We start from the raw sequence: 15155 nt of genomic DNA, 5'->3' as shown, positions 1-15155 counted from the left end.
TTGTTGAGTAGTATTTTAACATATGGATATATTATAACTTGTTTATCCATTCACCTGCTGATGGGCAGTTGTGTTATTTCTAGATTTTGGCTATTGAGAATAAAGCTGCTATGAAAATTCAACTGCAAAACTTATATTTTTCTTGGGTTAAATACCTAGGAAGGAGGAACTATGGTTTTAGTACTAAGAAATATTTATCTTCCCTATATCAATTACCCTGGAAAAAATGAAAAATACAAACATTTCTTAGTCATATTTCATAATAAAATTTATCAGCACACCTGTTGTAAGAGTTGAAGAATTCATACATTTTCCAGCTCTACAGAGTCACACATGATCATACATTCAACATATTCCAAGATAATGCTTAATAATATATAGGAAGATAACATTCCTTACAAACTTCAATATATTATGAATAAAATATTCACATTATTATATGAACAAAGACGTCTTGAGAACTCTGTTGTGATTTTTCTCTTAAGAGCAAAGGTAAGAGTTGCAGAATCTCTAATTTAAAAAGAGGACAATTTCAATTAGTCCATATTCAAGGAAATATATTTATAAAATGCCTACATGCTTCTTACACTAGTTATGTCTGCTTTCATTAGAGAAGGAAAATGTCTCTCATTTCCTAAATTCACAACATCCCCAGGATTGTTCTTAGTCTAAACCTCCATACAGAAATGTCTGGAATAGAAATTTTTAAGTATCAGAATCCAAGGGTATAAGCTTTCACATTCAAAAGTGCAAAGAATCTCAGCATCAACAAATTATAGTTCTACAAAAATCAAAATTACAACTTAGATATCCCTTGTTTAAATAACAGTGATGTCACTTTAGAGTTAACTATAGGTAGTCACTGAATTGTAACACATGCAGAGATTAAGAAAATTTCAAGTATTCCTAAATATCTATCATTACAAAAGTCAATATTTTACAATATTATGATCTCTAGAGAAAGATATATAAAGATTATGATCAAAGAAACTTCAGTAATGACAAAGTAAAATTTTTACTTTCATTTCCAGTTGCTTTCTAAAATTACTAGTCTCAATTTCATTGAATTAATGAACATAAAATTTATCCCACAACAGACTTTTGTGGCTGAAACTAAATCTTTAAAAAATATATGAAACAAAAATAACATGAGAAGTTTCCTGATACAAATTATAATATTTAGACCCCCTAAACCAATTCTTGGAAATCGTCACTGTTTGTAAACTAGTCATATCAAATGATTCTAAAAGTATAAATGAGTTTTACATCAACCAGTTGACTCTGACAAGCTGCCACCTCACCACCCATCACCGACAGCATCCAGCGGAAGCTTGTGGTGCTTAAAACACATTTCAGCAGGAAAGGAGGCAGACTCCAGGGCGGAGAAGACTGGAGCTCTGAGACACAGGTAACTAAGTGCCACACAGTGGCGGTGGTGCCAGCCAGCGGAGCAGGGGGCCCATTGTGTGTCCCCCAGACCCTAGGAAGACTGCTCTGCCTGCATCAATGCACCCAGTCCCTCGGATGGCGCAAAACGTCCACAATTTCAGCTTCTTTGGAGTTCTCTGAGGGTGAATGCATGTACTCCCATCTATGCAGGTTCAAAACAGAAGCAAAAAACGTAACAACAATAAAAAATAAATAAACAACACACATACCTCTTTATCTAAAATAAATGAAAAATAAAATTCTAAGAGTAATAAAAAGACTTATACCTCTTTGTCTTCACTATGCTTTCAGAAAATATTTGCTGCTAAAGAAATAAAGTTTCTTAATAATTCCTGAGCATACTCTAGCTAATATTAATATTCCAGAGCCAAAACATACTTTTACTATAAACCAGGGTTTCATAAAGTATAGAATCTCAGGTGATCCATGGGCAAACTTTTTTTAGCTTAGTACTTCGGCATTTATTTTAATGTGTTACTTTCTATTTATGACAAAAATGTTGGTTTGCCTTTAATTTTCTCTCTGAAAAAAATAAGAGTATAAAATTTAAGTAAATAATACCTCAGATTATATATAAATATACAAATATGGTCAAAATGGTCAAACTGTAGTATGAAATCTGGCAAACACTGGTTTAGATCAGAGGCTGGCAAACTTTTCCTGTAAAGGGCCACATAATAAACACCTTAGGCTCTTGGGGCCACATACCTTTTGCAGTCTCTTGCCTATTCCTTTTTTGTTTGTTTTTAATAATCCTTTAAACATGTAAATTCCACTCTTAGCTTAAGGGCTGTACATAAACACAAGTGGACCTAGATTTGTCCTGAAGCCTTAAGTTTGCAGACCCCTAGTGCAGACTTTAAGAAGCTAAAAATAACCTGTTGCGTTAATGTTATTCAGTTGAGCGAGGGATTGATTTATAATCTGCCCTTACCTGCAGTTTGGAATGTGCATTATAATTAGAGGCCAGCAGAGATCAGGTAGACTACCCGAGGCCTTAAGATCTCATGTCTACTTTTTCTTTTTTTTTTAATTTATCCTTTTTTTTTTTCTTTTTGACAGTTACTATATTTCATTGTTAGATTTTTCACAATCTTTTTTTTTTTTTAAAGTGTCAATTTCTTTATTTATTTATATTTATTTTTGGCTGTGTTGGGTCTTCGTTTCTGTGCGAGGGCTTTCTCTAGTTGCGGCAAGTGGGGGCCACTCTTCATCGCAGTGCGCGGGCCTCTCACTGTCGCAGCCTCTCTTGTTGCGGAGCACAGGCTCCAGACGCGCAGGCTCAGTAATTGCGGCTCACGGGCCTAGTTGCTCCGTGGCATGTGGGATCCTCCCAGACCAGGGCTCGAACCCGTGTCCCCTGCATTTGGCAGGCAGACTCCCAACCGCTGCGCCACCAGGGAAGCCCATGTCTACTTTTTATCACATCTTGCCTCTATGGTGGCAAGAACACCTAACAGTGATGTGCATGAGAATCCAGCCAGGACATGAGAGCCCATGAACAACAGCTAAACAAGGACAGAGCCAATGCCATTCTGAACGTAGTGACAATGGTAGAGGGTACTGATCTCACAAGGCTAGATCTGCACAGCAGAATGACGCAAGGCAGACCTTCAATGCCAGCCAGTCCGTTCTTATTTGGATATTTAAACTCACGGAGAAAAGAAGATTCTAGCTCTTCTAAAACAAGCAAAGGTCGTATTTTTTCTCATCTTTTCTACTTCAGTCTGGATCCACACCATTCTCACTTCCTCAAAGCCAAAAAAGTCAACTGTAGATCTTTATTAACCTAATAGCACCAACATAAATAGACTTTAAAATTCCCCACAGAGATTCAATTAACCTTTATGGAAGCACACCATGGCAGCACGTAAAGCATCTGAAATAATCCCGCATACTTTCATACAAGCTTAGTACTTCACAGTGGCAAATAAGACCTTTCCCCACAAGTGCAATCATTTCCAATAAAATTAAAGAGTTGTTATGTTCATATAAATGTGCTTTGCTCATAGCTCCTCCTAGAAAATCACCAAGTAGGAACAGTCGATCTAGCTCCCTAGACACCATCATCCACCCTATCTTCTCACTCCCTCTATCCTTTCCCTGCTCTCACATATAAAGCTGTATCATTTATCCTGCCACCCCTTAAAAAAACCAGTTTGATTTTCCTGTGATTTGCCTGTGATTTTCTTATACAGGCAGCAAAGTCAAAACCAATGAGTCTTTAGGAAAGACATTTGTGGTGTCAATGTTCATGTTTTGTGGAGGGTAGGGAATAACTATTATTCTTATGAGTTATTCTTACCGGGCGGTGAGAGGTAAAGACATCAAGATGCTTTCTATCCTGGATCCTGGAGTGAAGAGGCCAAACTTTGTACCCCGATCATACAGCAGGTTAAATTCTACATACCTGACATAAAGACATCAAATAAGATTAAGGATTGGCTGAGTAATCCCTTTCTTAAGATTAGTCCATAACAAATACTTAAAGGGGGGGCATCTTCCCACCACCTCCCACCCCATCAGCTGGAACTGGCAGAGAAAACACCAGTCTCATCAGTTGAGTTTTCTCCATCTGGAAAGGCATAAAGAAAAGGCTATTCTATCTAACAAACAATAGGATATAGATTCAGCCCCAATATACAGCAGTTACAAAACAATAAGGTTATGTTTTCCAATAAATAAACAGAATGAACACAAAGCTTAGAACTTGAAGGCACAAAAACAATTAAGAAAAGCAAATGGCACCCTTTATCAGGATAAAACAGCTCTTTCTGGCCCTCGCCTAGAGTCTGAGATGCTTCACAGTCAAAGACTTCATTTCACTGCTAATAACTCACACGAACTAAGACAGTGTAAAGCTCTTGTAATTGAAAAGCCAAGAACAGATAACAGAAATCTATTAATAATTACTAATATATTCTAGATATTTCCTTTTCTTAAACTAGTTAACAGCATTAATAAGCAGTCATATAATTCAGTCTTCCTGCAAATTAATGACAAAGTCATAACAGAAGGTAGTGATTGAGTTGCAGTGCTCAGTCCTTAGCATCAACTAAAACCTGGTTCAGGATCTTAGTTTTCCATGAATTGCCATAGAGTCATATCTAAACTCTGTCTAGCTTAAAAATCTGTGATTGCCTTTAACATCAAGAGATCCTTTGTAAAAGGGTCTCTTCTCTCCAATTTCAAAAGATAATTTCTACTACCCAAAAGAATTGAGAATTATCCATAAACCTGAAAATTTCAATAGTCCCCCTTCATATCATTTCTCAACTCACTCAAAAACTACTCTCTTGGTCTAAACTTCCCTCAGATATTACCGTTTATGCATTGGTTACTGTATTTAATCACAACTAGAGAAAAATATTCTCTAGATTCCCGCAGCCCTTCAATTTTTAGAAAGCAACCTTCACTGTGGAAACTTGCCAAAGGCTCTGAGAAAATTTAAATAAATTACATTCATGGATCCCTTTCTAGCCCTCACCATTTATTCATCACTGATTGAGTTCCGTGCACTAATAACTATTTAATACCTTCTTATGTCTGTTTCAAAAGATAATTTAAGTGAATCTTCTTAACTTCTTCCTAAGACCATGGAAAAGAACTCCAGTCTCTCAGCTCCCTTTTTCACCCCTGATGTTACCCTCCTGAAACATGATACTTAAGGGATGGCTGTGATTGCCTATTTGTACAGATGTCTTGTTCAAAGACCCTTGTAAGGAGCTCCCAAATGAGCCTCTATAGGATCCCCGTGCTGCTTTTCTGTTTTGAGTGAACAATGCTCCTTTCTGTGTATCAGCCTGACTCTCACCAGGTTTTGCTCAGATCTGATCTTTCTGACCCTTTCCATTCATTTATCCTCTCCGAGGTTCCTATAAACTAAGAACCTTAACCACTCCCTTCCATTTAACTGATACCTACACTGTATCCTGTTTCCCTTTCCCAAAATACAGCAAAACAAAAAAGAAGACTAAGACTGGAGGTTCAAGGTCTGGGGAGAGAATTGTAGTAACTGAGGACAAGAGACTAAATGAGATAGCCAAGCAAGAGGCTGCAAAGTCGAAAGAGAAGCAGCCTAACCACTGCAGGGGAAAGTCATACAGAAGGGGATGAGAGGAAGTGGGGAAGAGTAATACGGATAATGGGTTATGAATGCCGTGTAAGAAAGTGAAGACGGGGCTCATGACCGCAGCAAAGAGCTGGGGTTATCTTAAGCCCCAGAGATTTCTGCCATTTTAAGGCCCAGAGACATGGGTGGTAGAAGGAGCCTCTCTTTGAAAGTACAGTCACCCACCACACCACAGAAAATTAACCTAATACCCCACACTTCCGCCTAATTCAAAAAACACAGACATGAAATGATACACACAAATGGAACTTTCAAAATATGTTGTCAATTAATAATAAAAAACAGAACAAGCAAAATAAAACATCATTCCTATGTCCAAGAAGTTTTAAAGGCTTCACCTCATTAGTATCCACGAAACCTGCTACCTTTGCATAAGAAATCTTATGCAAAACTAGAACATTGCACTTTCCACAGAGTTTTTTTTTTTCTTCTTTTAGTTTCTTGCTTGTTTTTTATTGGAGTTTGTTGTTGTTGTTTCCACAGAGTTTTAAATTATCCTCTTAGGATGGTCTTCCCCACTAAACTGTGAGCTTTTCCCAGCATGGTCCCTAGCCATAGGAGGCACGTAGTACACTCAAGTGAAGGGAAGGAGTAGTAAAGGTGTATCTGGGAAATCATGGGACCAAAAAAAAAAAAAAAAAAGTCCCAAAACAGATGCACTGTTAAAGAACTGTCTAACAAGAATACTTAATCAATTCTCATTTTCCCAAGTTTATAAACAGGGAGCAAGCAAGCAGAGGTAGTCCTAAGGAAGAATAAACAACAAACATTTACCTTGAGACTTTGAACATTACCTAAGTTGACCTTTTAGCTTTACCTCAAGTACCCAAAGTTTCATATGCCTGAGACAAAATTAACATAAATGAGGAAATCCATTTTATAGCCATGGACCAGTAGTACACATGCAATTAAGATGGTAACGAGAAACCGCTGTGAGAGGGAAGATTGGATAATTTGGAGCTGATTCACAATCACACCCCCGCTGAAGATGACCTCACGCTGGTCACCCAACTGAGCTCACCAAGCTGAGTGCACAAAGCAGGGTGGCTAAGTTGAGCATCACGGTCAGAAATAAGACGTACTTAACTTCATTCACATCTAAGAAAGTCTGCAAGTTTTGAAGGCATGATGACCTGATTCCACACCTGGGATCTTTTATTTACTAGCTGTGTAAACTTGGGCAAGGGACTGACTTTGCTGAGACTAAGTTTTGTCATCTGTAAAATGATGATAATTACACCAATCTCACAGGTTTGTGAAGAAATTTAGATGCACACTGCCTAACATATTAGCCAGCATATATTAACATCTCCATAATTAATAAATATTATCACTAAGTGTAAATAATTTCTGAAGTGATTATTTTCATCGTAACAACTTCCATGAAAACCTAAAGATAAATGAAAAAAATGTGTGATTCCAAATTTACAAAGCAGCAAAAACATTAAATGATTCTCCTATCTTGGCGTAAGGCTGGAAGGTATTGCTAGAAGAAACTGTAAGAAATCAGCTGAAATAAATTCAACAAGTTCTTACTATAGGCCTAATATGGTTCTCCAATGTACAGACAAATTAAACAAACTTTGCTCTTTTTATAATACTATTTTATACAATGTTTTTTAATTCACTTGATATTTATGTAGTTATGAAAAGAAATTAGGGTGAGTATTAACAAAACTCTGACAAAGTATCTGCCCAAGACAACATATCATCCACTCTTATTACGGCTGCTCCACTTCCCAACCTCCTACCCCCCAGAGTTATGCAATGAGACGGTTCATTCTCCTGTCACTCACTCACCGTCCTCTCCGGAGCTGCTGCCACAACTTCTCCCGGGGTGTGAAGGAGTCATCACAGTGCTTTTTCACAAGGGGGATATAAGAAGGAATGACAGCCTGGGTACAGCTCTGCACAAAGCGAAAGACCTCCTCCTTGGATGGAGAGTCAAGGTCATCAAAAAAGATACCCCCGATGCCCCTCCGCTCCCCACGATGGGCTATAAAAAAGTAATCGTCACACCTGGAAAATACAGCAAGGCCAAATCAGGGACCAAAGAGGAAAAAACAGACAGACGTGAAAATCAGTGTGAGCATTTCAGTTTAGCGCACCATCCCTGACTAATGCCAGCACGGTGCCCTTACTTTTTGTCCATGTCTGAAAATGAAACTAGAGTTTTAGACAGATTTCCTGCAGTTATCAGCAACGAAGAAAATGCTTACACTTTTACCTACAAAGCAATAGGCAAGCTAGTACATGTCTATCTGAAGATGTGGCACTCTAAGACCTTTACTGAAAAGAAACAGAGTCCACTATTAATACTGTATTTCCTTCTTTTTTTTAAAGCACTGTATTTCTTAAAACAAGTGACACTGCTGCCCTCAGAAGCACTGCTACTTTCGCAGCAGGCAGGAATCCTCTACCAACAATGACACAAACCAGGTCCTTGATGGAGTGCTAACCCCTAAGCTGTCTGAATCAGTTCTTATTCACCAAAGGAAGGTAGAGTAAATTATCTCTAAGGTCTCTTTCGGCAATAAAATGTGATGACTCTATAGCATGCATAGCTCAGGGGAGGGTTGGTGGAAGGAAATGTTCAGAGAATGAGTCTTCAGAACATTAAAGGTTGCCCTTGTGAACCAGCACATGAAACTATCAATTTGTTCTTGAGTCTTTCCCCACCTGTGCCTACTAGAGCAGATTTCCTAAGTCTTTCCTAATTGCTAAATTTGCAGTATAGTTTACATCCTGGAAATAGTTTTCATTATCTCTGTGTAATGAGGGTTCCTAAATAGAAAACCTGTACAAACAAAAACTAAAAGCTATTGAAAAGGTTATCTTAAAAACAGACTTAATAGCTTAAAGTTAAAAAAAAAAAAAAAAGGCAGCAGATGCAAATCCCTAGAACTGATGCGCTGGTATAATTCACCTTGACTGTGACTTCTTGGCTTTTCTTCATAGGTACATTTTATTAACAGAGTTAAAGTATATCCTGAACAAGGCTGTAAAGCCAGCTTTAACTAAATCATGTTATTTCCAAATCTCTTTTCATGATATTGTGAAATGAAGAGATTTACTAAATATGTACACTAAAAACTTTTTAGCTAGCCCGCATCCTAGATATTTTATTAATACTACTCGGATAAAGTTCTTCAGTAACAGCGATAAAAGGAAAAAAAAAAAAAAAAGAGAGTGAGAATGTCTACCCCACCAATCCTCCTCCTGAAAGGAAGCTGATTTGTAAGAGAAAAACAACCCTTCATCCTACATCTGTGTGTCCATAGCTGTCCAGTGTTTAGTGGTAATGTCAAATCAAAGAGAGGTTATTTAAATGTCTTATATTTTCTGAGGATTTTAAAGCTGAACTCCATATTCTTAGATAAATAACATCAAGATTCCACAAATATTAGCACTAAAAGCAAAGCAAAAAAAAAAAACCCAAAAGCCCTTTCTGTTCCTCCTTTTTCTAGAATGGCAATTAGCTCTAAGCCATGTTGAGGACCTTATTATTCCAAACAACTTATGCACAGACTCCATTCCACATCTACCAAATATCCTGGGTCTCCTCACAACTTTTTTCTTTACCATTAGAGTTCCTTTCACACAGTTTCCAATCCCACTTTCTCCTTGTCCAAAATCTCCAGTACATTTGCACCTCTCCTAACAGTTCTCCAACCCTTCCCATGCCTTAACACATTTCCATGGCAACGAGATGATAATCCTCGTGTGGGATGAGAATTTAATATCCCACTTTAGGATTAAAAAGCCTCTGATTCTCAGGCATATATCACCTTCAAGTTTATATCCTAGATCATCTGGTATCAAAAATGATATTGCTACCCAATTTTTATCACAGACATTCAAATATTCCTAAGAAAATAATGTATTAAAACCACTTAAAACTCGTATCTCACTTCTGGTGAAAGGAAGGAAGGGAGGGAGGAAGGAAACAGTTCAACCTTCATAAGCTGAAAAAGATACTTAGTGACACAGTACTGCCTTCAGGATCTACAGAAGGAATGGAAAATACTTAGCGGTCATGACAAGTTCAATAACTTTACCTACCATTTTTTAAATTTGGGGTAGAGATCCGGACCATGCTGGTCACAAGCCTCCTTTAGAGTCCTGTGAAAATGCACTGCATCCTCTTGGTTCAAGTATGTTGGGGTAAGGTCACATCCACCACCAAACCACCACTGCTTGTTACCTACCAAATCAAGACATGTGATTCTGATGTGGAATTTGAGATGCAGAACACTACTCAAAAGGAAAAGTTAAATACATTGCTATAAATGCCATCACCTGCAGAGACAGCAAAAGGCGTGGCTTGCACTGCACAGGTGCTCTGACAGGGTAACAGTTGGCCCAGCTAATGGCAAACATAGACTGGAACTATATTTACATAATGAAGCATGATCAATTGCATCCCATCTTAAACCCACTGACAATGCACTGGTGACTGGCAAAGCTACATATGTGGAAAATAATTTCCAAAAGCAAGTTCTCAATGGCAACTTAACATTGCACGTGAGGTTTTCCTTTGGATGTAATAAATTTATATTTGCAAAGAACCCTGTGTGCACTTTAAGTTCGGGTTCATTAAATCATTCCTTGTGTGTTGGAGGAAAATGGGGATGCCAGAGACCAGCCAATACCACTTTCACTTTTCACATCTAATAAATAATCCATTGCACCTGCCAAGGAATAAGCTTTCACATGCTTCCCAAAAAACCTAGTTAAGATGGTATTTATTTTTTCTTGATTTTAGATGTTATGCCCCCTAACGTGTTTTAAAATACACATTTTGCACAACAGTACTTTCCACACCTCCATAGCCCTTACCGTCGGCTTCTTCTACTTCAAAGTATCTGTAGTTGAAATGGATAGTAGGAGCATGAGGGTTCTTGGGGTGGATAACAGAGCTCACACCCATAGCAGAAAACGGCAATTTACCTGGAAAGTAAAACACGCAGTGAGCTGCACTCGATCACCTGGCTCGAGACAAATTAACTCCAACATGGTTTCTGAATCAATTTTCAAAGGGTGTTTTTCAATTTGTCTCCTAAAATATAATTTTTAAAAAGTAACTGTGTCCTCAAGTCCATTCTCTACGTCTGCGTCTTTATTCCTGTCCTGCCCCTAGGTTCTTCGTAACTATGGACATATATACACTACCAAATGTAAAATCGATAGCTAGTGGGAAGCAGCTACATAGCACAGGGAGATCAGCTCTGTGCTTTGCGACCACCTAGAGGGGTGGGATAGTGAGGGTGGGAGTGAGATGCAAGAGGGAGGAGTTATGGGGATATATGTGTATGTATAGCTGATTCAATTTGTTATAAAGCAGAAACTAACACACCATTGTAAAGCAATTGTACTCCAATGAAGATGTTAAAAAAAAAAAGTAAGTGTGAACATGCTCAGCTGGCATATGCACCCAGATGGAATTTTACAGAAGCAATATGTACTTTATAAATAAAACTTGCGGGGAGAAAAGGTTTACAGGGACTGTTAAAGGCTGTTGAGATTGTCTGATTTACCATCTTTCGTCTTCAGCTTTTTTCCTCTGCTTCTCATCTGTTTTGCTGCTTCCTCAGAAAGATTTCCATGAACGACAGAAATGCTCACCCCGGCCTTTTCAAAAACATGCCCGTCTTGAAGTACACAGCTGATGCCACCACCTCCTGTTTATGGAAATGTAAAATGAGGAGAGAATGTAAGGGTATATGCGAAGTTAAAAACAACTGTTGCATGAAGGTGGTGGGATTAGGAGTTATTTTCCTCCTCTATTTTCCAAATCTTCCATAATATCAGCATATTTATAATTTTTAAGTACAATAAAATTAGATAACCAGCTTAGCTTTATGACATTTGCTACTGATCATGGGCGGATATTTTATCTCCCCACACCACCCGACTGAATACTCTTCTACATCCTTATGTCATCATCTAAAATGAATCACTGGAATAGTTTCCCTTCAAATAAGACTGTTCACAATGGCAGCTGTCAGTTGTGATACATGAGAGAAAGCTAAGATTAAAAACAGGAATAAGTATATTCAAAGAGTGTTCCAGTATTGCCAAATTTAAGAGTTCCATATTGTTTCAATTGTTTTTTCTCCGTGTGCTGTTTGCCTTTTAATTTTGTTTACAGGTAATTAAAAAACAGATACTGAAATGCTTAAGGAATTCGGAAGCTTGAACTGAGTGAGACACACATTAACATTTAGGTATATGAGCTTTACTAGTAGTAGCTGGTTTGTTTTTCTAAGACACTAGAGGTACCACAAGAGTTCATTGTTTCATGAAGCTTCATGTTTGGCTTGTTTTATTTCTAAAAATTTTTAGAGCTGGATGGGACATAAGATGATCCAGTACGACCCTTGTATATTTCAAATGAGAAAACTGAGGCCCAGAAAGGCAAAATACTTTCTCCAAAACCACGCAACTAGTAAGTGGCCCAAACAATCTGTCTCAGGACTTCCCTGGTGGCGCAGTGGTTAAGAATCTGCCTGCCAATGCAGGGGACAAGGGTTCGAGCCCTGGTCTGGGAAGATCCTACGCGCCGCGGAGCAGCTGGGCCCGTGAGCCACAATTACTGAGCCTGCGCGTCTGGAGCCTGTGCTCCGCAACAAGAAAGGCCACGATAGTGAGAGGCCCGCGCACCGCGATGAAGAGTGGCCCCGCTTGCCATAACTAGAGAAAGCCCTCGCACAGAAACGAAGACCCAACACAACCATAAATAAATAAATAAACAAATACTTTAAAAAAAAAAAATTAACAATGAAAATTAATGTGACATTATCAATAATAAATTGTGAAGCTGAAATAAACTTTAAAAAAAAAAACAATTTGTCTCAGTGCTTTCTAAGCATCAAACAATATTTGCAGCACTTCATATATATACACCTTATTTTACCCTTATAATACATTCACATGTTATTTAAATTTCATTTCATAGATGAGGAAACAGAGGCACAAAAAGTAACTACTGAAGGTCACACAGCTAGTCCAGGTTGTGTCCCGATTCAACAGTCTTCACTTAAAAAATTAGAAGATGGAGGACTTCCCTGGTGGCGCAGTGGTTGAGAATCTGCCTGCCAATGCAGGGGACATGGGTTCGAGCCCTGGTCCCGTAAGATCCCACATGCCGCGGACCAACTAAGCCCGTGCGCCACAACTACTGAGCCTGCGCTCTAGAGCCTGTGAGCCACAACTACTGAGCCCACGCGCCTAGAGCCTGTGCTCCGCAACAAGAGAAGCCACCCCAATGAGAAGCCCACGAGCCGCAACGAAGAGTAGCTCCCGCTCACCACAACTAGAGAAAACCTGCGCGCAGCAACCAAGACCCAACACAGCCAAAAATAAATTTTTTAAAAAATTACAAGATGGAAAACACTATGAAAACCAGATTTAACTTCATTTAAAATAAATGTGGCAGTATCACAGCCCCAAATCAGCTGATGAGAAGTTGCTGCAGTAGTCCCAGGTAAGAAGAATCAGAAATCCTTTAAGTTTATGACCAAGATGTAAGGTTTCACTGTATAGGCAATAACATGGTCATGAATGTAGGACGCTGTAAAAACTAGGTTTTAATACTTAAGTATTTTACCAGTGGAAATAAAGATTTTCCTGGCAGGAAATCTGATGGGTGCATTTGGCAGAACTACTGACAAGCCAGGTCAAATATTTCTTGCGCAACCTGAGAAAAAGACACAATGAATAACTCCCTCAGCTGGAGGAGACTGGTTGACCCTTAGTAATGAGGAGATGACTTTCTTTTTCCATCTCCAAAGGAAGAGAAAGGGTAAACGCACCCAGAGAAGCAGAGGAAATGTGGAGAAAATCTATGCTCTGTTACAACCTTGGACATCCAAGCCTGTTGGCTAAAACTGACCTTAAGACTTGTATGAAAAATGCCATATAAAATTACAAAGATTTTTTAAATGTCCAGTACTAGAGTGACAGCAGATCTGGGTCCACACCTGCAAGCTGAGGGCTGATGACCCTGTCAGTATCAATCGTTTTAAAGGTGTCCCTTTTAACCTAGCAGTCGCTGTGTAGGTACCCCTTTCCTTACTCCCATCCCCTATTCTGAGTCATTTTCTGCCTGCAAGCTAAAGCCCGACCTCTCTTCCCCATCTCCACCTCCCGCTAGGGGCCGACCTCCTCACCTTCCTTCCTCTCCCACCGGTCCACAGAGAAGCGGGCGCCCCCGTCCACCTGTGCCAGCGCCTGGCACACCTGGGCCTGGGTCTCCAGGATCAGCAGCTCCATCTTGGTCTTCATGTCGCCCGGCCTCCTCCGCAGCTCGTGCAGGTCGGTCACAGGCGAGGCCATGAAGCAGCTGCAGCGGCGGGCCAGCTCGTCGTCCTCCTCCTCCGGCCTCCCCGGCGAGGGGCTCGGCGCCCCCGAGCTCTTGCTCACCATCTCCGCCCGCTCCACGTGCCCGAAGGCGGCGGCGGCCAGCCCGGCCAGCCCCGCCAGCCCCGCGGCCAGCCCGGTCCTCAGCCGGGGGCCGCCTCCCGCAGTAGGGCCGTACCCCAGCCCGCGGCTCTGCTCGGGGCAAGCGGTGCCAGGGGGGCGGCAGAAGCGTCCGGCCGCGCAGCGCAGGGACCAAGAGCGCAGCTCCCCGCAGCCGCCCCGCGCCGCGAGCCAGCGGGGGCCCGCGCTCAGCCTGCCCAGGTGCATGGCCATGCTCCCGCACTGTCACCCTGGGCAGTGCCCACCTCCCGCAGACAGGCCCCTGAGCGCCCTGGAGACCCAAGCGGCGAGCGGCGAGCGGCGAGCGGCGCAGGCAGAGGGAAACTTCGCCGGAAAAGAGCTACTACCGGGTCGGCTCCCCGGCGTAGAATGCCGGGAGCTGTAGTCCCGGCTTCTATCGCCGCCTGCAGGGGCGCGCCCGGGAGATAAAAGAATCCACCGTCCCCAGAAGGGCGGGTCCCACGGGTAGAGACCTGGGGTGCTGGGTAGGAGAGGGCAATGGAAGCGAAGGCGGAGATAAAAGAGGCCTTCTTGTCACGTACAACCTCTGGTCTGCGGTTCACCCAATCACAGGGAGAAGACAAAGTAGGGCTGGACGCGCTGAGGGCTAACCGGGGAGAAATGTGGCCAGAGACCCCTGCCCCGACCTATATTTCTAAACAGCGTTGCAAACCCTGACTCCTGTATGTATAGAAGGCCCCTTCGTCCCCGGTTCTAGTCCTCTAGAGCTTCTAGAGCTTGTAGGATTGGTGGGGGCGGAGCCTGGGAAACTCCGTACCTATGGGCTAGTTTTTAAAAGGAGTCGGAAACGCTAGTTAAAGGACTCCTAAGAAAATCCTAGGAAAAGACTTTCTGGGATCAACTCCATATCACAGTTCTATCATAAAAATCTTCCCAGGCCTTGCTTCTACAGTGCCCACGTAATTATTTTAGAAATAGGAAAAGCAAAGTGTTTTACTAAACTGGCATAGAACTTAGGAACTGGTGTGTCTGGCTGCTCAAGGAAGAAGAGATTTAAACATACGGATCCTACAGCTGTAGAGTGCTGCCAAGTATTTCTCACGTTTAGTACTTGCAGCAACTCCGGTAAGCT

The 15155-nt window shown here is 40.9% G+C and overlaps 1 protein-coding gene across 3 annotated transcripts; it reads right to left on the bottom strand.

Annotated features, from left to right (window-relative positions):
- Positions 1-250: 250 nt before the first annotated feature.
- Positions 251-14626, bottom strand: CPOX (coproporphyrinogen oxidase). Of its 3 annotated transcripts, none has more exons than XM_082460496.1 (7): positions 13753-14575; positions 11119-11262; positions 10421-10531; positions 9644-9785; positions 7382-7600; positions 3755-3859; positions 251-1591 (listed from the first exon to the last, which is right to left on the bottom strand). In XM_082460496.1, exons 1-7 carry the CDS (start codon positions 14273-14275, stop codon positions 1504-1506), a joined length of 1332 nt encoding a protein of 443 aa, XP_082316622.1. In that variant the 5' UTR covers positions 14276-14575; the 3' UTR covers positions 251-1503. The 3 variants fall into 3 exon arrangements, with proteins under 3 accessions (XP_082316622.1, XP_082316624.1, XP_082316623.1); XM_082460497.1 differs by lacking the exon at positions 251-1591 and adding an exon at positions 1623-1971 and having other exon boundaries at positions 13753-14626; XM_082460498.1 differs by lacking the exon at positions 7382-7600 and having other exon boundaries at positions 13753-14616.
- Between the last annotated feature and the right edge of the window lie 529 nt (positions 14627-15155).

The sequence above is a fragment of the Balaenoptera physalus genome (genome assembly GCF_965194825.1).
Source record: "Balaenoptera physalus genome assembly, chromosome: 4".
Classification (NCBI taxonomy): domain Eukaryota; kingdom Metazoa; phylum Chordata; class Mammalia; order Artiodactyla; family Balaenopteridae; genus Balaenoptera; species Balaenoptera physalus.
Note: the sequence above shows the minus strand (reverse complement) of the source record. Positions and strands in the feature narration are given on the sequence as shown.